Source organism: Aythya ferina, assembly GCF_964211825.1.
Source record: "Aythya ferina genome assembly, chromosome: 31".
Taxonomy (NCBI): domain Eukaryota; kingdom Metazoa; phylum Chordata; class Aves; order Anseriformes; family Anatidae; genus Aythya; species Aythya ferina.
In genome coordinates, this window is record NC_140328.1 from 1578224 (window position 1) to 1596058 (window position 17835).

Consider the following 17835-nt stretch of genomic DNA (forward strand, 5'->3'; position numbering starts at 1 on the left):
TCCCTTCTTTCTACAGATCTTAACTTTCCCTCTCTCTAATACATAAAAAAGCTGGTATAATTGAATCATAAGGTTTAACTTTTCTAAATTACTTTGATTTCCTACATGGTCTTTGAGCAGTATATTCATACTTCTAATTTCAAATCATCCTCATGGGTAATGGACTCAGGCAACATACCTTCTTCTGTTTTCTCTCTCTTCTGTTCATGCTTTATCAGTTTTATCATGTTTTCTCAGTTTAATTGCAGCAATTGTCAAAAAGTCATACAAGAACATTAGTTGCACTGAACAGGTACACCAGTGTTTGAAAGTTGCACTTTGGATCTAGGTGTGTGGGCAAATTCCACCTTTAGATATCTCTTACCATAGATTGTCGGACCCAAAGGTAATAAGTTGCTAGTGGTGAAAGTTCAGTCTTTAATAGTTGTTAGCTTGAGTGAGTAAATTACTAAAGTCTACCCCCTCTATAGATATGGAAAACAAAAGTACATATGCTTAGGCAATACAAGTCAATCTCAAAGATTCCTTACTTCTGTAACGCATGCTGAATTTAAAATGGATACTTTGAATATTCTTATTCAGGTAAGGAATTAAATTCTGGCTGAAACAGAACTGTGCACAATTAAGTTTTTGGTGTGGTTTGTATGAATATTGAGACAGTCTTTTGCTATTTACAGTCTTGAGGAAATGATTTTGGTCTGGACTTAAGATGGCTCCTTTCTTGCCTGGATCAATGGGAATATATAATTTTCTTTTGTGGGTGACACTTTAAAGAAATTGTTAAAGGTTTTTTAAGGTCTTTCTATAATATGAAGATTAAAGCAATCTGTTTTCTCAAGAGTTTATAATCACAGAATCACAGATAATGTATAAATCTGATCTATGATTATGGTTTTCATCAGATGCTATCTACTAGCAACCTTTATTAAAGAGATTTGTTGCTGAAATGCTACTTTTTATTTGCTAGGTTGCTCGAAAGAGAGTTTTCCAAAACTCTTGTAGTGGTTGGGGTTTGGGCTAAGGGCTGTAACTTGCTGATTTGGAAACTTATTTCCATTTATGAAAGCAAAATTTCACTTTTTTTTTTTTTTTTTTGGTCAGAAATAGAGACTTCTTATACCTACTTGTCTAATAGGTATATAAAAATATGATTTATTATACATACCACAATATAGATCATTTTTGTTAATGAAATTTAACAGAGGTATAAATTTATTCTGTAAATAATCAATACAGAGGATACGGATTTGTATATTCTTGTATATATAAGCAATAAATCTTTGCAAATTTTTCCAGATACTGGTACAAATCAGTGAAATATTTTCTCTTTCTCTTTCATTCTTTTTCTTTTCTTTTCTTTTCTTTTCTTTTCTTTTCTTTTCTTTTCTTTTCTTTTCTTTTCTTTTCTTTTCTTTTCTTTTCTTTTCTTTTCTTTTCTTTTCTTTTCTTTTCTTTTCTTTTCATCCTTCTTTCTTTTGTATTTTTAATAAAAGCTGATGTATGAGCCTTTACCTTTATTTGGAGCAGTGTAAATCAGAAATAAATAAAAGTAAGACACAAAAAGCTCAGTAGTTTAGCCACAGATTTCAGTATTTTTATTCTTCCTTCCTTCAGTCTAGATCTCAGTAAAGCTAACTTTACATTCCAGTGAACAGTTGGTAGTTCAACAGAAGTATAAATGAGTGAGTGCAGACTACAACCATGGGCATAACATTCAGCAGTTACAATTCCTAGTTTCCTTTTAAACTTTTGACTGGTCCATGTTTTTCTTTTGTTAGGAAAGAAAAAATGCACATGGGTTAGCTTTCACAAAGAAGTGAGCACTGTGTATATTCTGCAGTCCTTGCATACGAACAGTAATGCTTTTAGGCTCTAAAGAAACTAGTCCTTTCCCATGCACATTTATGTGAGTCTGTACTATAAGTAGTCTTGGCTGGACTAAATTATTTCTAGAGCTCATAGGGAAAGCTCTGATCAGGGGAAGGTATTTACATTTTATATTATATATATATATGTATGTATATAAGTATATATAAACAATGGGTGAGATTCCTAGATTTGCATGTCAGTGTATCACTGACTGTATGTCAGTGGCCAGCAGGTCTAGGGAAGTGATTGTCCCCCTGTACTCGGCTCTGGCAAAGCTGCACCTCAAGTACTGTGTTCAGTTTTGGGCCCCTCACTACAAGAAGGACATGGTGGTGCTCGAGAGAGTCCAGAGAAGGGCAATGAAGCTGGTGAGGGGTCTCGAGAACAAGTTTTACGAGAAGTGGCTGAGGGAGCAGGGGTTATTCAGCCTGGAGAAAAGGAGGCTCAGGGGCGACCCTATTGCACTCTATAAGTACATTAAAGGAGGCTGTAGTGTGGTGGGGATTGGTCTATTCTCCCATATGCCTGGTGACAAGACGAGGGGGAATGGGAGAAAGTTGTACCAGGGGAGGTTTAGGATGGATATTAGGAAAAACTTCTGTACTAAAAGAGTTGTTAGGCATTGGAATGGGCTGCCCAGGGAAGTGGTGCATTCACCATCCCTGGAGGTCTTTAAAAGACACATAGATGTAGACCTTAGTGATATGGTTTAGTGGAGGACTGGTTAGTGTTAGGTCAGAGGTTGGACTAGGTGATCTTGAAGGCCTCTTCCAACCTAGATGACTCTGTGATTCTGTGATTCTGTATCATCTCTGAATTTCTTTACAGTAACCCAATAGGTCACTTTGTCTTACCTATATATTTCTATCCAAGGATCTGTATATAGTTAGTTAGCTCATAGAAAGGAGGTCAGTTCTACTCATAGCTTCTTTTAATGAATGTATAGGCCTGGAATAACAATTTAAAAGCTAATTCATTCATTTCCCAAGCTGAACGCTTGCAGTTCTTGATTTTAAATGGCACACAAGTCTGCTACTGTTAGAAATACTTAAGTATTTTATTCACAAAAGAAAAAAAACACATGATTTTGTTGTTGTTTTCTTCTGGCATTTTTAAACATTATTTCTAGAAACCCTAGCTCCTTTCTCCATCAGGAAATTAACAACAACAGAAGTTTTCACCAAGCAGGATTAAGTAGAGAAACAGTATATGGAATTTCAGTGCAGAACAGGTGTCTTTTAGTGGGACTTAGAAATGAAGTTGCTTTTTGTATGACTTCTGCCTGCCTCATGGTGTCACTTGCCTGAAGTTAGATACATCTTGTTGAGTATATATTTAGTCTCTCATAATCTAGAAAATATGTTGGCATCCAGACTAGAGGTTTCCTGAACACGTAGTGTGTAAGGGACCCTTGGAGGTCAGGCCTGTGAAATGCACTTGAGATCCAATATAATGTCCTTCTGAGTCTCAGAAATATCACTCTTTCTGTGCTAGCAAGTAAAAGTCTTGGAAACATAAATTAATTGATCATCTTCCATTAAAAACAGCTTATTCATTCACTGTCTTAGTTTCATTCAAGTTAGGATTCAGCCTAAATACCTTTAAGGATTTGTCCTTGTGTCACTCCATATACAGTGACATAAATACACATACATATGTAAACATGGCACTGGTTCTTGTGTCAGTCTTCTAATTTTCCATTCTGTGCTTGAAAATATTACAGGAATCTGGTAAGATTTGCCCTGCAAGTGTTGCTTATTGATGTCTTCCGAATGATGGGTTCCAGATTTCAGTATGCAATGACTCTTCACATTATTATTTTTCTACAGATAGCTCATTTGGTCACAGGTAAGTCTGTGTTCTGTTCTAATCTGAATTTGATTTTAAAAAGACAATAATTTTCAGAGCAGTTAAGCGAAGCGAAGAGAAAAAGAAAAGAAAAGAAAAGAAAAGAAAAGAAAAGAAAAGAAAAGAAAAGAAAAGAAAAGAAAAGAAAAGAAAAGAAAAGAAAAGAAAAGAAGAAAAAGAATTATAGACTTGTGTGTTGTTTGTCAATGAGTATTTTATTTTGCAATATATTTGTAGCTATACTTTTTATATAGACACACACCATTCCCTCTACTCATTTTCTGAAGCTGAAACAAAGAGTAGGATTATATGAAATCGTAATATACTCCATTCATGCACATTATACAATGTCTAAGCAATATTAAAGACTCATTTAAATCTTCAATATAGGATTAAAATTAGATTTACTGGCCTTACATGCCTGTTTATAAGGGACTTTCAATTCTCTGTTTTGGAGTTGTTGTGTTTTTTGTTTTTGTTTTTGTTTTCAGCTTAGCTGGCCCTGTCACTTTATCAAGCTGAGAAAGCCAAGAGCTGCCCATTTTAGAGTGGCTGAATAGGAAAGTAAACTGTAAAGGGCCAATGGTATCTTTGCTGTTAAACATCAAGATTTATTTTTTTCATAAATGACTATATTTCAAAAAAATAGACTATATGTCAAATTAAATGTACTTACTGTGGTGTGTTTCATCACTAAACACAGTTGTCCTAGTGAGAATATTATAGACATCTGATGTTAGGTAAACAGCAGACTCTCACCTTTTGAATTCCAGCTTCACAAAATGATCTTTATTTTCTGCATGGTAGACATGTCTTTTCTACCTCTGAACTAGCTTACAAGCTGAGCTCAGTATTTCTAACAACACCTCCCTGAGGTTATACTACGCTCTGAGGAGATAAGTGGTAGCGATGAAGGATGGCAGAGGATGGAAAAACACACACACACACACACACAAAGTGCATGTGGACCTACAGAGATGTGATCTGATTACTGCTATGGGATGTCTTCCACTATATTTTGTTTGGTTTCACTAGTCCCTGATTTTACAGTGTGAGATTACAGAACTTGCTCTTGAGATAACATCCTGATTGACAGAATTTTCTGATGAACTGTATAGAATAGTTACTTTTTATTACATTCACAAATCTGATATTACAGTTTCCTATTGGAAGTGTTAATGAGAACATCAGTGACACTCAATATTTACATCTATGTCTTCTTGCAGGCCAGTTTAAAATTATACCTCCTGACAATCCTGTCATTGGAGTCATTGGGAAAGGAGTCACCTTGCCCTGTCAGCTGGAAGCTAAGACAACTCCTGAGAGACTTTTTGTTCAGTGGATATTTATTGGAAAATCCCAGAGAATTTTTGTGACCACCTATGATGGAAAAAACAAACAAAATCCAATTAGTGAGGATGAGACATACCAGGGCAGGACAAATTTCTTTCAGACTGAATTTAATAAGGGTAACATGTCTCTTCACCTGAAAAATGTCATGCTCTCTGATGAAGGGAAATACACCTGCAATATCTTTCTGGAGAATTGGTATGATGAAGTGGTGGTTGATCTGAATGTGGCAGGTGAGTGTTATGTCAGATGTTTGCTACTTCTTCCCCCATCCAGTTTTACAATGTCAGTAAGGACTGTGGGGTATAAACAGGTTGGATTAATTTCATCTACGCTTAGCCTAGCTTTTTTGCCAGCAGAATTTGAATAGTAACATAAATTGTTTTAGTGTCTTACACCTCAGCTTTAAAATGTTAAAGGTAGCAGAAATGAATCTTGCAATAAAGCAAGCAAGTTTTTTTGCAGAGGTGAAGTAACTGAAGCCTGACTGTGACTGCATTTGGTACTACAACCCATTTCTCTTGCTCTAGCCCTCATTTTCTCTCATCTCAATTTTTCTCCAGTACTCTAGTCTTTATCTGTTGATGATGTCATCCAACTTTTTCTTAGCAGCACATTTCCACCGAGTGATATTATGCTTCTCTCCTTCCTTCCTTCCTTCCTTCCTTCCTTCCTTCCTTCCTTCCTTCCTTCCTTCCTTCCTTCCTTCCTTCCTTCCTTCCTTCCTTCCTTCCTTCCTTCCTTCCTTCCTTCCTTCCTTCCTCCCTTCCTCCCTTCCTCCCTTCCTCCCTTCCTCCCTTCCTCCCTTCCTCCCTTCCTCCCTTCCTCCCTTCCTCCCTTCCTCCCTTCCTCCCTTCTTCCCTTCCTCCCTTCCTCCCTTCCTCCCTTCCTCCCTTCCTCCCTTCCTCCCTTCATTTCAATTTAACTTGTTCATGGAAATATCAAAAATCAGTCCAAAGATCTGTCTTTATCAGGACTGTAAAAGACATTGCAAAAGGGTCCCACTCTAATGTAACACGGGAAGAGCTATTTACCATCAAATTATTAAGAACTAAAATTCCAAATCTGTTGAATTCACACACTGTTTTTATAGGTAAATCAAGATCTTCCCATCATGCACTGTTTGTTCAGAGAACATTTAATTTCCTGTTTGTTGGAGTTTTCTTGTTTGCTGTTCTATAGCTAAAGGTGATGACACTTCCATCTTCCTGGATGGTCATGTCGGTCAGGGCATTGGCCTCACCTGCAAGTCACAGGGATGGTTTCCAGAGCCTGAGGTAGTTTGGCTGGACAGTAAAGGACAGACGCGGAAAGAGAAAGTGATCACCCAAAGAACAAAGACTTCTTCAGGCATATTTGATGTTGTAACTTCCATGAACCTAGAACCAGGATCTGACAAAGAAGTCTCCTGCAGAATTGTCAATAACCTACTCAACACTGTATGTGAATCCCGAGTCCTGATATCAGGTGAGTAACCACGAGGGTCAATTTCTGTGAGGACCTGTCTGTTGTCTTTCCTTTGGCCCTGGAGAGATCCTGGACACCCAACACAGAAATAAATTACAAGTGCTTAGGTGGATAATATAGTAAGAAATCTATCTTTATGCTTTAGATTACTCATTATATTCATGATGCATTTTAGCTATAAATATTAATGCAGTCATTAGCGGACACCCAAGTTGTCACTGTGAAAATTTTGAGAGGGAAATATTTTGAAGCGCTAATGGGGAAAGCAGTGCTCCTACAATGTTGCCAGGATAACCAGCAAAGTGACTTGAGACAGCTGGTTCATGTTGATAGGAAATACTGAATGTCTTCTCCCATCACCTTTTGTCTCCCTGACATCTCCATGATTACTCTGAGCTTCAGCATGTGCCTCCATCCAGTTTGGATTCCTCAACTGCAAAGTAGACAATTTTATTTCAAAACGAAAGAGGAGAGGAGTCTTTAGCTTTTTTCCCATCTGAAATACCATTACAGATGACTCTTCTTTGCTGAAAACATCATCTATTCTATAGTTAAAATACTGCACCTAGATGGGCTGCTCAACACATTTTTCTTATAAAGAAGTGACTTCTCCAACATGCCTCTATCCATGGCAGTCTTTGTCTGAATGAATATGGCATATGCACTGTAGGATCATAGCTTGATTGCTTTCACATGGACATTAATATTAACTCGTATAGCCTGGAATACCTGGCAAACCAGTATATGGATGTTTTGGAATTGAGGGGAGATCTTTAACCTTCACGATTGACAGGAAGAGGTAATAAAAGATACATTACAGCAAATACAACGGCAGTATACACATATCTTTGACCACTGGACCTGTCTTAGCTGTTTCACAGTCATTAATTGAATATAACACCTTCTATGTTTTACAGATGTCTTCTTTCCATCCACTTCACCTTGGATGACTGCCTTCATTGCAATTTTATGTTTCAGTATTGCTGTTATTGCTGCTGTGGGTGCTAAACTGAAGGGTAAGTATTTCCACCTACAACAGCTGATGCAGAAGTTTTAATCTGCAATGCAAATGCAGTTAATAAAAACTTTAATATTTTAACATCACATTCAGAAAGAAATATATGGGAATTGAAGGGGACAGAGGAAAAAAATGACAGATATATAGTTAAAAGTTGAATATGTGTAGGCTCTTTATGTGTGTGAATGAACAGAACATCCTTAAGAGGGAGGTAACTTCCATGAGACATAATTTTTTGTAATCACAAATATTTACAGGAACAGAATATGATTTTTGCTTTCAGAGTAGTAGATTTTTGAAAGAAAACTCTTTTTGGAATTATGCTATGATATTTTCAACAGACTCATTGTCTTGGGGAAAAAAATAAATAATTGTTTTTTCTTGTTTTTCCAGTTAATACTACAAGAAGACAAAAAGCAGGTGAGAAACGAGGAAATTAAATATGAAACCCCACAACTCTTTTTTTTAAAGTAAACAGTATGATAATAATGCAGTCATGATCAATATTGAAGTATTTCAGCTTTGGAATGCACGAAGATGAAGTGGGGGTTTTGGACACTGATCAGCTTTAAGTACTGCCACTGGTACTTTATCAGGGCGTTTTGCTTCTTCCACTCACACACAGACCTAATGAATCCAATATAGAGACTTTTTATTGAACTGTCTGCCTACTTGTATGTGGAAGTACTCCTTGTCTCTAACAGGATGAGGTAATAGCAGAACTTCCTCCGTAAGTGCATGACATTTTTCCCATTCCAGTAGCTCATTTTTCTTTGGGCATTTCCAACATTTTCTGGTGATGAAATATACCTATGGCAGAATGTTTTAGTTGTTCCACAGTGCCCATGGGTTCAACTTCCAAATAGCATTTCAGACTTTTGACTGATATCATTAATTTTCTATTGTTTTTAGATAATGAATGCTTAGTTAAATAACTAATGTTTATGTGTGTGTGTGTTGTTTTATCCTCAGAAAAAAAGACGAATGATCTTAAAACAGGTAAATACTCCTTGAAAACTATCAGGACATCTTGGAAACATAAAATCACATACACTGTTCTAGGGCATTTTGGTATTTCTAAATGTGAATCTCAGAAGTAGTATTCCTTATCTACATAACGGATGAAAATTGGCCATATCGTCCCTTATAATTAAATGCTATTGACCCCTTCATAGGCAGTTTGAAGCAGAATTAATCACTCAGGGTAATAATTTAATTCTTGAAAGATGGTGAAGGGACTGATACACCGGGGACTAGTATGATTGCATAAATAACTCCAGGTATAACCTTATTTATTCTGTAACTGCAATGAAAATGCCATTGTTCTATAAGAGATTTATGATCCAATTTTTCATCTCTGGTTCAATCTGCTTATAATTCCCAAAATGACAAGAGATTGTTTTCTTGTTGTTTTGTTTCTTTGCTTGTTAGTATTCTATATAATAAACCTTGAACTGTTTACTGCTAAATTGCATCCCATGGATTTAAATCAGATCTTCCAGTTTTTGCCTGAATAAACAAATAACAATTCCTGCTGCAATTTCTGCAAATGTCCATGTCATCAACACATATTTCTTGTCTAAACCAAATAATGATAACACAAATCAAGTATGCCCCAGACATATTCTAGGGGATATCAGTTTTCTCATTTTGGCCTTTCAACTTACTAGTAAGATTCAATTTACTGAAGCCTCTAAAATAATAGAAGTCTCTGTGTCTTCATTTGTTTTCTTTGGGATCAGGTACAGGAGCCAGGAACATTTGGAGAGAAATCAGATTCAAGCTGCCTGAGAAAGCTATTGCTGGGGAGGTTTGATGGGGAGAGGGGGTGTGTGGATTTCCTACATGGACTGTAATGGAAAGCAACTAGATGAGATTGAGACATTCATCTGGTAGATATCTAAAAGAGGCCAGGGTAATGTAATTTCATCTCTTCAGATGTGAAGTCTCCTCAGAATTTGTGTGTTAAGTTACATAGATTTCATTTGACTTCATAATTCTCCATGCAACTTAACCTTCTTTACTTCACTAAATAGATTAGGTTGATTATAGCTGTTCCTATGTTAAAATGTTATGGGAGAAAAAGCATTCAAGAAAAAAAAAATCACTTTTAAAATATGATATTGGAATAGATACAGAAATGACCATATATAATTTCTTTCAGAAAAAAACAATCTGGAGGAACAATTAGGTAAGAACCTGGTTTTCATATTCCTTTTGGTACTTCTAGTATGCATGCTACTTAAATCCCTAATAAAGCAAATGAGATGTACAGTATTTTGATATGAATTATTTCTGGATGTTTCTGTTCCATTTAAGAAATTTTATTATGGCTTGATTTCATGTTGGATAAATTCAAATAATTAAATTTAAAGATTCAGAGCATCCATGAGATCCATTTCCCATGAACTTGTTGAAATTAGTACTTGAGGGCAATGACAAAAATTTAAAACTTCTCTGATAATTTTTAACTTCTAAATTAAACCAACTGTCCAGCCCAGTAATGGTTTTGTTTCTGTTTTTGTTCTTTTTACCCCCATTGGTCAACTTAGAGGCACAGAAGAACACGTTCAAAGGAGGTAAATATAACACGGCAATTAAGACAATTTTTATCAAAATTGTGGATATATACTTTATATATGTGGATATATACTTTATATATGTGCATATATATGTGCATATATACTTTATATATGTGCATATATACTTTATATATGTGGATATATAAAGTGGATATATACATGAGAATGAAAATTAACTACTTAATTAGAAAACATGACAGCTTATTTCTAGTTAAATGGTTGTTCTACTTCATTTTTAGTCACTGCTAGAAGTACTATATAGAGTGGTTTTATTTCTAAGAGTCTTGTGATGTTTTTCTGCCTTTGTGTAATCTTTCTGCCTGGAGTCAGTAAGGCTCTACTGGGATTTCCTGAACAGCTCTTACAGCTGTTGTTCTTTCTCACTTTCTGGTCAAATCATTAAAACAGCTGTAACTAGCGTCACAAAGACAAAATGAATGCACTGGTCTCCAGAGAAATACTGATTTAAAAGTTTAACAACCTAGAAAATAAGTTCTAAGGAAAACGCTGTTTACTTTTTTTTTTTTTCTTTTTTTTTTCTTTTTTTTTCTGCATTACTTACTGGCCCTCCACCAAGATACTTGGAGAGTGAGAAATCTCCTTGTGATTTCATTTCACTTATTAAAGCTATTCTTTTGCAGCAAACTCTGAGAACATAAAGCAACTCGGTAAGAAAACATATTGAATAAATGTTATATTTTTGTGAACTTTACAAAAAATAAAGGAAGTATTCAGGTCTGTCTGATTATGTCATCTCTGGGGGTAAGAGTAATGCCAATATCTCATCACAGTGCAGTTATATTTCCCCCTCCAAGACAGGTATAACAAGACATTCTATGATACCTACCTGAAGTGTGAATAATCCTCCTTGCCAGAACCTTTTATACCTAAAACTACAATAAATTTACAGACACCCATAACATTGTATGAGTTGTTTCATTATATATCATGTCTACCTAAATCATGGAATTGACAACAAAGAAGGAATTAATTTTCTCCATGCTACCCCATGGGCTGACATAATATACTCTAAAATGCTTGTTAAATGCAAATAAATTGAGACTGTAGAGGCCAAGTTTGTGTCCTTCACCTTGCAACCAAGTCCCAAAAATTTCAACTGCAGAAATGCAAAAAAGGACTAATATTGACTTGTGCTGTAGCTTGAATTCTATACTGTGGGTATGTCTAACTTTAAAAAACTGAACCAGAAGAGAGAAAAACCCTCACAAAATTAGTGTCAATAACTAGAACATCTTTTCCTTTCAGAGCGACTAAGAGATGACTTGGGTAAGTGGTTTAAAAATTATATTTTATCGCAATATGCACTGCTACTTTAGGTAGAATAAAGTCAACCCTGGGACTGAATCAGAGTCATGACAATGCAAGCATAAGGCAGAAATAATATAGGCTGAAAAGTATCTAACTGCCCTACAGAACCATAAAGTGCTATTGTCTCTTTCCTTTCTGCAGACTTCTGGGAAGCCCGGAGCCATGCAGGTAAGCTGACAGGAAAAAGGGTGTGAGCTGCACATAGGTCAGGGCAATCCCAAACAGGAGTACAGACTGGTAAAAGAACACATTGAGAGCAGCCCTGTGGAAAGGATTAGGGGATTCTAGTGGACTAAAGGCTCAACATGAGCCAGCAGTGCACACTTGTAGCCCAGAAGGAAAAATGCATCCTGGGCTGCATCAAAAGAGGAGTGACCAGCAGGTCAAGAGAGGTGATTGTCCCCCTCCACTCTGCCCTCGTGAAGCCCCACGTGGGGGGGGGCTTGTGTCTATGTCCAGGTTTGTGTCCCCCAGCACAAGAAGGATGTGGACCTGTTTGAGTCCAGAGGAGAGCCACAAAGATGATCAGAGGGCTGAAGCACATCTCCTCTGAAGAAAGGCTGAGAGAGCTGGAGATGTTCAACCCAGAGAAAAGAAGGCTCTGGGGTGACCTCATAGAGACCTTTCAATACTTAAGGAGGTCTTAGAAAAAGAGATGGAGAAGGACTCTTTACTGAGGTTGATAATGATAGGACAAAGGGAAAGAGTCTCAAACTAAAAGAGAATAGATTTAGATTAGCCATTAGGAGTAAATTCTTCAATGCAAGGGTAGTAAGGCACTGCAACAGGTTGCCAAGAGTTTTGGATGCCCCATCCCTGGAGGTGTTCAAGGCCAGGCTGAAAAGGGACTTGGCCAACCTGATCTAGTGGTTGTCACCCCTGAATATGTCAGGGCGGCTGGAGTTAGATAATCTTTAAGGTCCCTTCAAACCTGAGCCATTCTATGAGTCTGATTCTACGATTCTATGAAAAGGGGGTTTCCAACTGTCCAAGTTACCCAGACATAAAAATGCCATGACTTTAGAGACTGGTAGGCTCAGCTGGAGTCACAGGAATATGCCATCACCTGTGTCAGATAAAAGGAAATGAGGCTAGGAAGGGGTAGTTGTGAAGACTGAGAAAAGGAGTAGCTGAAAAGCATCAAAGGAGAGGGTTGTGTGTGGACACCATTCCAGAGAGGATGGATGGTAACATGGAAAAGAGAAAGCAAGGAATTTATTGTAAAGTGAGTGGTGAGAGAGTCGTCTGGACTTACACCCTAAGAGAGTACATGGCTATGAGAGCTCTGAAGGTACCTGTTGGTTCCTCAGTGACCGTTGCATGCCCTGTTTGGGAGAATGTTTCAATTCTTTGTTGAATCACACCAGGACTGCTCAGACTCTCGAAGATTTCAGCCCATAGTCCCTACAGAGACAGGTCCTTGAGTGGCTCTGCTCACTGGATTCTTCTTATTTTCTCCTCCAGTGTTCATTGATGTGAATCCTGACTGCCGGGTCCTAGAGCTCCCAGTGCCGGGGACTCCAAAAGTTGAGGACACCTCATCTGAGCCTGAAAGCCTGAGCAGTCCCTCCACAGTCCCTGTTCTGGTGGGGAAGGAAGGGTTTACAGCTGGGAAACACTACTGGGAGGTGGAGGTGGACCAGCAGCAGGACTGGGTGCTGGGGGTGGTGAGGGAGAAAGAGAGGCAAGAGGAGGAAGGGACAAATGCTGGTGAGGACTTCTGGGCTCTGCACAGATCCCAGGGAGAGTTATTCTCTAGCAAGGAAAACAGCAAGATTGAGAAGAAGAGTATGAGTTGCTCAGTGATTGGTGTGCTTCTGGACTTGGAGGAAGCACAAGTCAAATTTTATGAAGCAGGGCAGAAAAATATCATAGTGAAAATCCCTCTAAGCCTTGGAAAGGAACATGCAGAAATGTTTTACCCATTTCTGTCCAAAGAAGAAGGCATAGTCAAACCTGTTTGCCATCAGCAAAAAATTCCTGTTCCATTGAAGGCTCTATAAGTTGGACTCTCACATTTAATGGATTAGGGAAAGACAGTTCACTTGAAAGTAAAACAGAAAATTTGAGAACTAATATTTCAGTAATATAAAATTACTGAAGTAATTGTAATAGTAATGTAAGGAGAAGAAACTTATGTTTAAAAAAGGAAGAAAAATCAAGAAAGAAAAAAAGAAACGGGTAGTATAAACAAGATTGGGATCAGATTCAGAAACTCTGGTAGCTATTTGAGCTCCCTTTACAGGACATGACAGTCTTATGAGTACAGCAACAGGTTCAGTTGATTGAAGAGAGTAGTAATTTAGGTGGTGCTATATAATCTATCTTTCCTACAGTTTTCTCTAGAAGGATTTGCATCATTTTATTTTAATTTTTATTTTTATTTTTATTTTTGTCATAACTGTCAGCTGAAAGCATCTCAAACAGCACCTACCTCTAGGCAACATGACTTATTCTCCCTGTTCTACATTTAAGTTCAACGTCATCTGTAAAGTTAGGCAAGTTAAATTTTACCATCTTTATAACAAAAAAATAAATAAATTTTCCTTGGAGAAAAGTACCTTTGTGAAAACTCTTATTTTAAATGTTAAGCTCATTAGAAGATCTATGATAAGATAAATCATTAAAAGATAGATATTTTCCAAAGATCTGCTAGAATTTGGCAGGGTATTGAGCATACCTTGCTTTGAAAAGCTTGACATGAACCTGCAGTGTGTTCTTGCAGTTCAGAAAGCCAACCAAATCCTGGACTGCATCAAGAGTGGCCAGCATGTCAAGGGAGAGGACTGTGCCCCTCTGCTCTACCCTTGTGAGGCCCCACTTGGATTCCTGCATCCAGGTCTGAAGCTCCCAGCCCAAAAAGGATTTGGACCTGTTAGAGGAGGGCCATAAAGATGATGAGACGGTTGGAGCACATCTCTGAAGAAAGTCTGAGAGAACTGGAGATATTCAGCCTGGAGAAGAGAAGGCTCTGGGGAGACCTCATTGCAGCCTTTCAGTACTTAAAGGAGTCACATTAAAAAGGTGGAGAGAAACTTTTTGATGCAGCAGATAGTGATAGGATAAGGGGGAATGGTTTTAAAACTCTTGCTGAGGCAGTCAGCTCTGGGGCAGACGCGTTCTGCAGTGGAGTAGGGGATTGTAGTGTGCAAGGTGTTTTCTGGTTCAAGGCCACACGAGGCAGCTGTGGAAGCCTCCAGGACCCAGAAGCCTTCGCAAGGGCAGCAGACGAGGCTTGGGCAGAGCCAGCAGCACCCCCCTCTGTCATACAAAGACAGTCCCTAGGGAATGCAAGTGACCAGGAGCGCGGCGAACAGGGTGGACAAAGAGAATGTGGCGTGGCAGACAAGACATGGTGAGGCAGTTTGTGTGGGCAGGGTGAGCAGGGAGGGTGGAATATCCCCCCCATTCAGGAGATGGGTTCACCTATCAGCTGCCAACCAGATGGCAAACACAGCCGTGGTCTCCACCAGGCAGAAAGTGCTCACCAAAAAGACTTGAACCCAGGATGAAGAGACAGATGAGGCTTTTCTGTAAACATCTGGAGAAAGTCATGCAATCGCAAGCACTTCTTCTCATTGGGAATTCAATGTCCTGTCTTACTAGAGATCCCAGACCTCAATAAATGCGGTGCTTGCTTTTTGCCTTGAGGTTCTTCGCCTGAGGGTGGCTCTTCTTCCTTTGAGGTGCCTGCTTATGTTTAGCACAAAAGATAATTTCTTATTTTCTGCAGCAAGTGCACACCCCCAGATCATGAGCCTTGGCTCCCAGCCTTGATAAGCACAATGCAGACCTAAGTGCAAATGCTGACAATAAAGGCATTCTGAAGCAATCTCCTAGGGAAATTATTTGGATTTTCACTTGCCCCTGTTCTTTCAGCTACCCTTCCCAGCCTGCTGCACCCCATGGGAGGTACTGAAGACACACAGGAAGGATATCATAGGAGTGCCAGATAGCTCTGATCATAGCCCAGATATATATATATATATTTTCTTTTTCAAGTGCAAACCATTATGTTGCAACTAGCAATGACCAGGGTCTTTCCTCTGTCCCCAGTGCAGAGCTGACCTCAACAACATCATGGCCAAGGAGAACAATGCAAACAATAAATCTTTTGAGTAAGTGTGGTTTAACCTAAAGCTGAAAAAAAAATAATAATATTTTAATCCTAACCCCAACCTTATAATCTGGAATGCTATTGAGATATGCTATGATAAGGACACCACAGCCTTGACACCCACATGCAAACTTCTAGTGACATTACAGAAGCCCCAGACTGCCATACAATGCAACCCAGAAGGGTATGGGTCTCCTCTGCATGAGATCTGTCCCACCTAAATGTCTTTTTCTGGTACTCTGGAGCTTCTCAAATGACAAGAGGCCCCAAGAAGTGGTGGATGCCCCATCCCTGGAAGTGTTTAAGGCCAGTTTGGATGGGGCGTTGAGCAACTTTGTCTAGGGCAATGTGGAATGGCTCAGACTCAAGGGGGGTGATCAGTGGTGCAACGCCAAACAGAATGCAGCTAACTAGTGGTGTAACCCAGGGATCTAAATGCGGTCCAATTCCATTCAAAATCAGCATTATTCTCAGGATGCAGGAGCAGAGGTTTACAAGCTTGTAGCTGACACCACAATGGGGATTCACTCACCAGGGAATGAGGGAGTAGCTCTGTCCACCCAACTCTGTATATTCACTTCCAGGAAAATTTTCCTGGATGCTTGTGCTGTGAAACAGGAATGCATGGGCCTGAAAGAAGCTGTGGAGCAAGTGTGTTGATGTGGGTTGAAGAGGTGAGGGACATTCCTTGCAGGAAGGAGCCTGAAACCCACCTCCCCTCCAGCCCCACATCCAAACATCTCTTGCTCAGTTTTCACCCCACTTTCATTTCCCCTATTCCCACCATGCAATCCTGCAGCATCATGCCTCCCCACTGAAAGGCTCCTCTCCTGCACAAACTTGTAGTGGGTTTACGTTGCAAGGTTTGGGTAGCAGGGGGCCATAGGGGTGGTTTCTGTGAGAAGGATCTAGAAGCTGCCCCATGTTTGCTAAGGGCCCCACTACTGACCAGAGCCAAGCCAATAAGTGATGTTGTTTTGCGCCTCTGTGAGAGCATATTTAAGACAGGGAAAAAAATGCTGAGCCATACAGCAGCTGGGAGAGTGAGAGGAGTGAGGAACAGCCTTGCAGGTGCCAAGGGCAGTGAAGAAGGAGGGGGAGAGGTGCTCCAGGCGCTGGAGCAGAAGTCCCCTGCGGCCTGTGGTGAGGACCATGGTGAAGCAGGATGTCCCCCTGCAGCCCATGGAGTACCACGGTGCAGCAGGGTTCCACGCTGCAGCCCGTGGAGGACACCACGGTGGAGCAGGTGGCCCTGCACCAACGGAGGCTGCCGCCTGTGGAAGACCCCTGCCAGAGCAGATTCCGGGCTGGACCTGTAGCCCGTGGAGAGGAGACCACGCAGGAGCAGGTGACCCGGCAGGAGCTGCTGCCCGTGGGGGAGCCAAGTTGGAGCAGTTTTCTCCTGAGGGATGGACCCCGTGGTACGGACCCATATCTGGAGCAGTTCTGGAAGAGCTGCTGCCTGTGGGAAGCCCACGCTGGATCAGTTCATCAAGGACTGCATCCCGTGGGTGGGACCCCACAGCACAGGGGACAAGAGTGACCAAGAAGGAGTGTCAGAGAAGAAGCGCTGTAGACTGACCATAACCCCCATTCCCCTGTCCCCCTCCGCCACACGGGGGGAGGAGGTGGAAGAGGGTGGATGTGGGGGAAAGTGCTTTTGGTTTCTTTCCTTTGTTTCTCACTTCTCTAGCTTGTTAGTAATGAGCAATAAATCTTACTATCTCCCTATGCTGAGTCTGTTTTGCCTGTTACAATAATTACTGCATGATCTTCTTGTCCTTATCTCATCCTTTGAGCCCTTTTAATCATTTTTTCTTCCCGTTCCTCTTTGAGGAGGGTGAGTGAGAGAGCGGCTGTGGTGGAGCTCAGCTGCCCACTCGAGTGGAACCACGACACCTGCACAAACTTGCCCTGGAGTCCCCAGCTGCACACCAAGGCCCCAGATGCCAGCACTGGAAGCTGCACAGTGGGGACACCGTGGCTCCTTCCAGATCCTTGCAGGTGTTATTGTGGGATGGCGAAAACCCCATTGAGCAAGGCTGGGGATGGGCTGTGGGTGTGGGGGCCAGCCATGCTGAGACCCCATCCCCATGAACAAGCCAGCTCATGTAAATTCCCAGACATAGGTTTCTAAAGGAGAGAGGTACAGCTTGGAGCAGTAGTGGCACAGCCCAGGGTCCATCCACATCCCCAGCCCTTGCTTTCTGTGCCCTGGAGAGCCCCTTTTTTGGCAGCACAGGTGATACTATAGA

The 17835-nt window shown here is 40.1% G+C and overlaps 1 protein-coding gene across 2 annotated transcripts; it reads left to right on the top strand.

The window, feature by feature from the left end:
- Positions 1-386: 386 nt before the first annotated feature.
- LOC311425469 (butyrophilin subfamily 2 member A1-like) lies at positions 387-14023 on the top strand. Of its 2 annotated transcripts, XM_084501357.1 has the most exons (11): positions 387-582; positions 3593-3717; positions 4944-5300; positions 6250-6534; positions 7452-7550; positions 7946-7972; positions 8525-8551; positions 9717-9743; positions 10105-10131; positions 10776-10802; positions 12889-14023. In XM_084501357.1, exons 2-11 carry the CDS (start codon positions 3642-3644, stop codon positions 13464-13466), a joined length of 1530 nt encoding a protein of 509 aa, XP_084357483.1. In that variant the 5' UTR covers positions 387-582; positions 3593-3641; the 3' UTR covers positions 13467-14023. The 2 variants fall into 2 exon arrangements, with proteins under 2 accessions (XP_084357483.1, XP_084357484.1); XM_084501358.1 differs by lacking the exons at positions 9717-9743; positions 10105-10131; positions 10776-10802 and adding an exon at positions 11605-11631 and having other exon boundaries at positions 8525-8623; positions 12928-14023.
- The last annotated feature ends 3812 nt before the right edge of the window (positions 14024-17835 follow it).

Excerpts from the sequence above, each read along its gene's own strand:
- LOC311425469 (XM_084501357.1), top strand. The coding sequence starts at position 3,642 with ATGATGGGTTCCAGATTTCAGTATGCAATGACTCTTCACATTATTATT. Across the intron at positions 3,718-4,943 it reads GATAGCTCATTTGGTCACAG|GCCAGTTTAAAATTATACCT; the intron begins GTAAGTCTGTGT and ends GTCTTCTTGCAG. Across the intron at positions 10,132-10,775 it reads GAAGAACACGTTCAAAGGAG|CAAACTCTGAGAACATAAAG; the intron begins GTAAATATAACA and ends ATTCTTTTGCAG.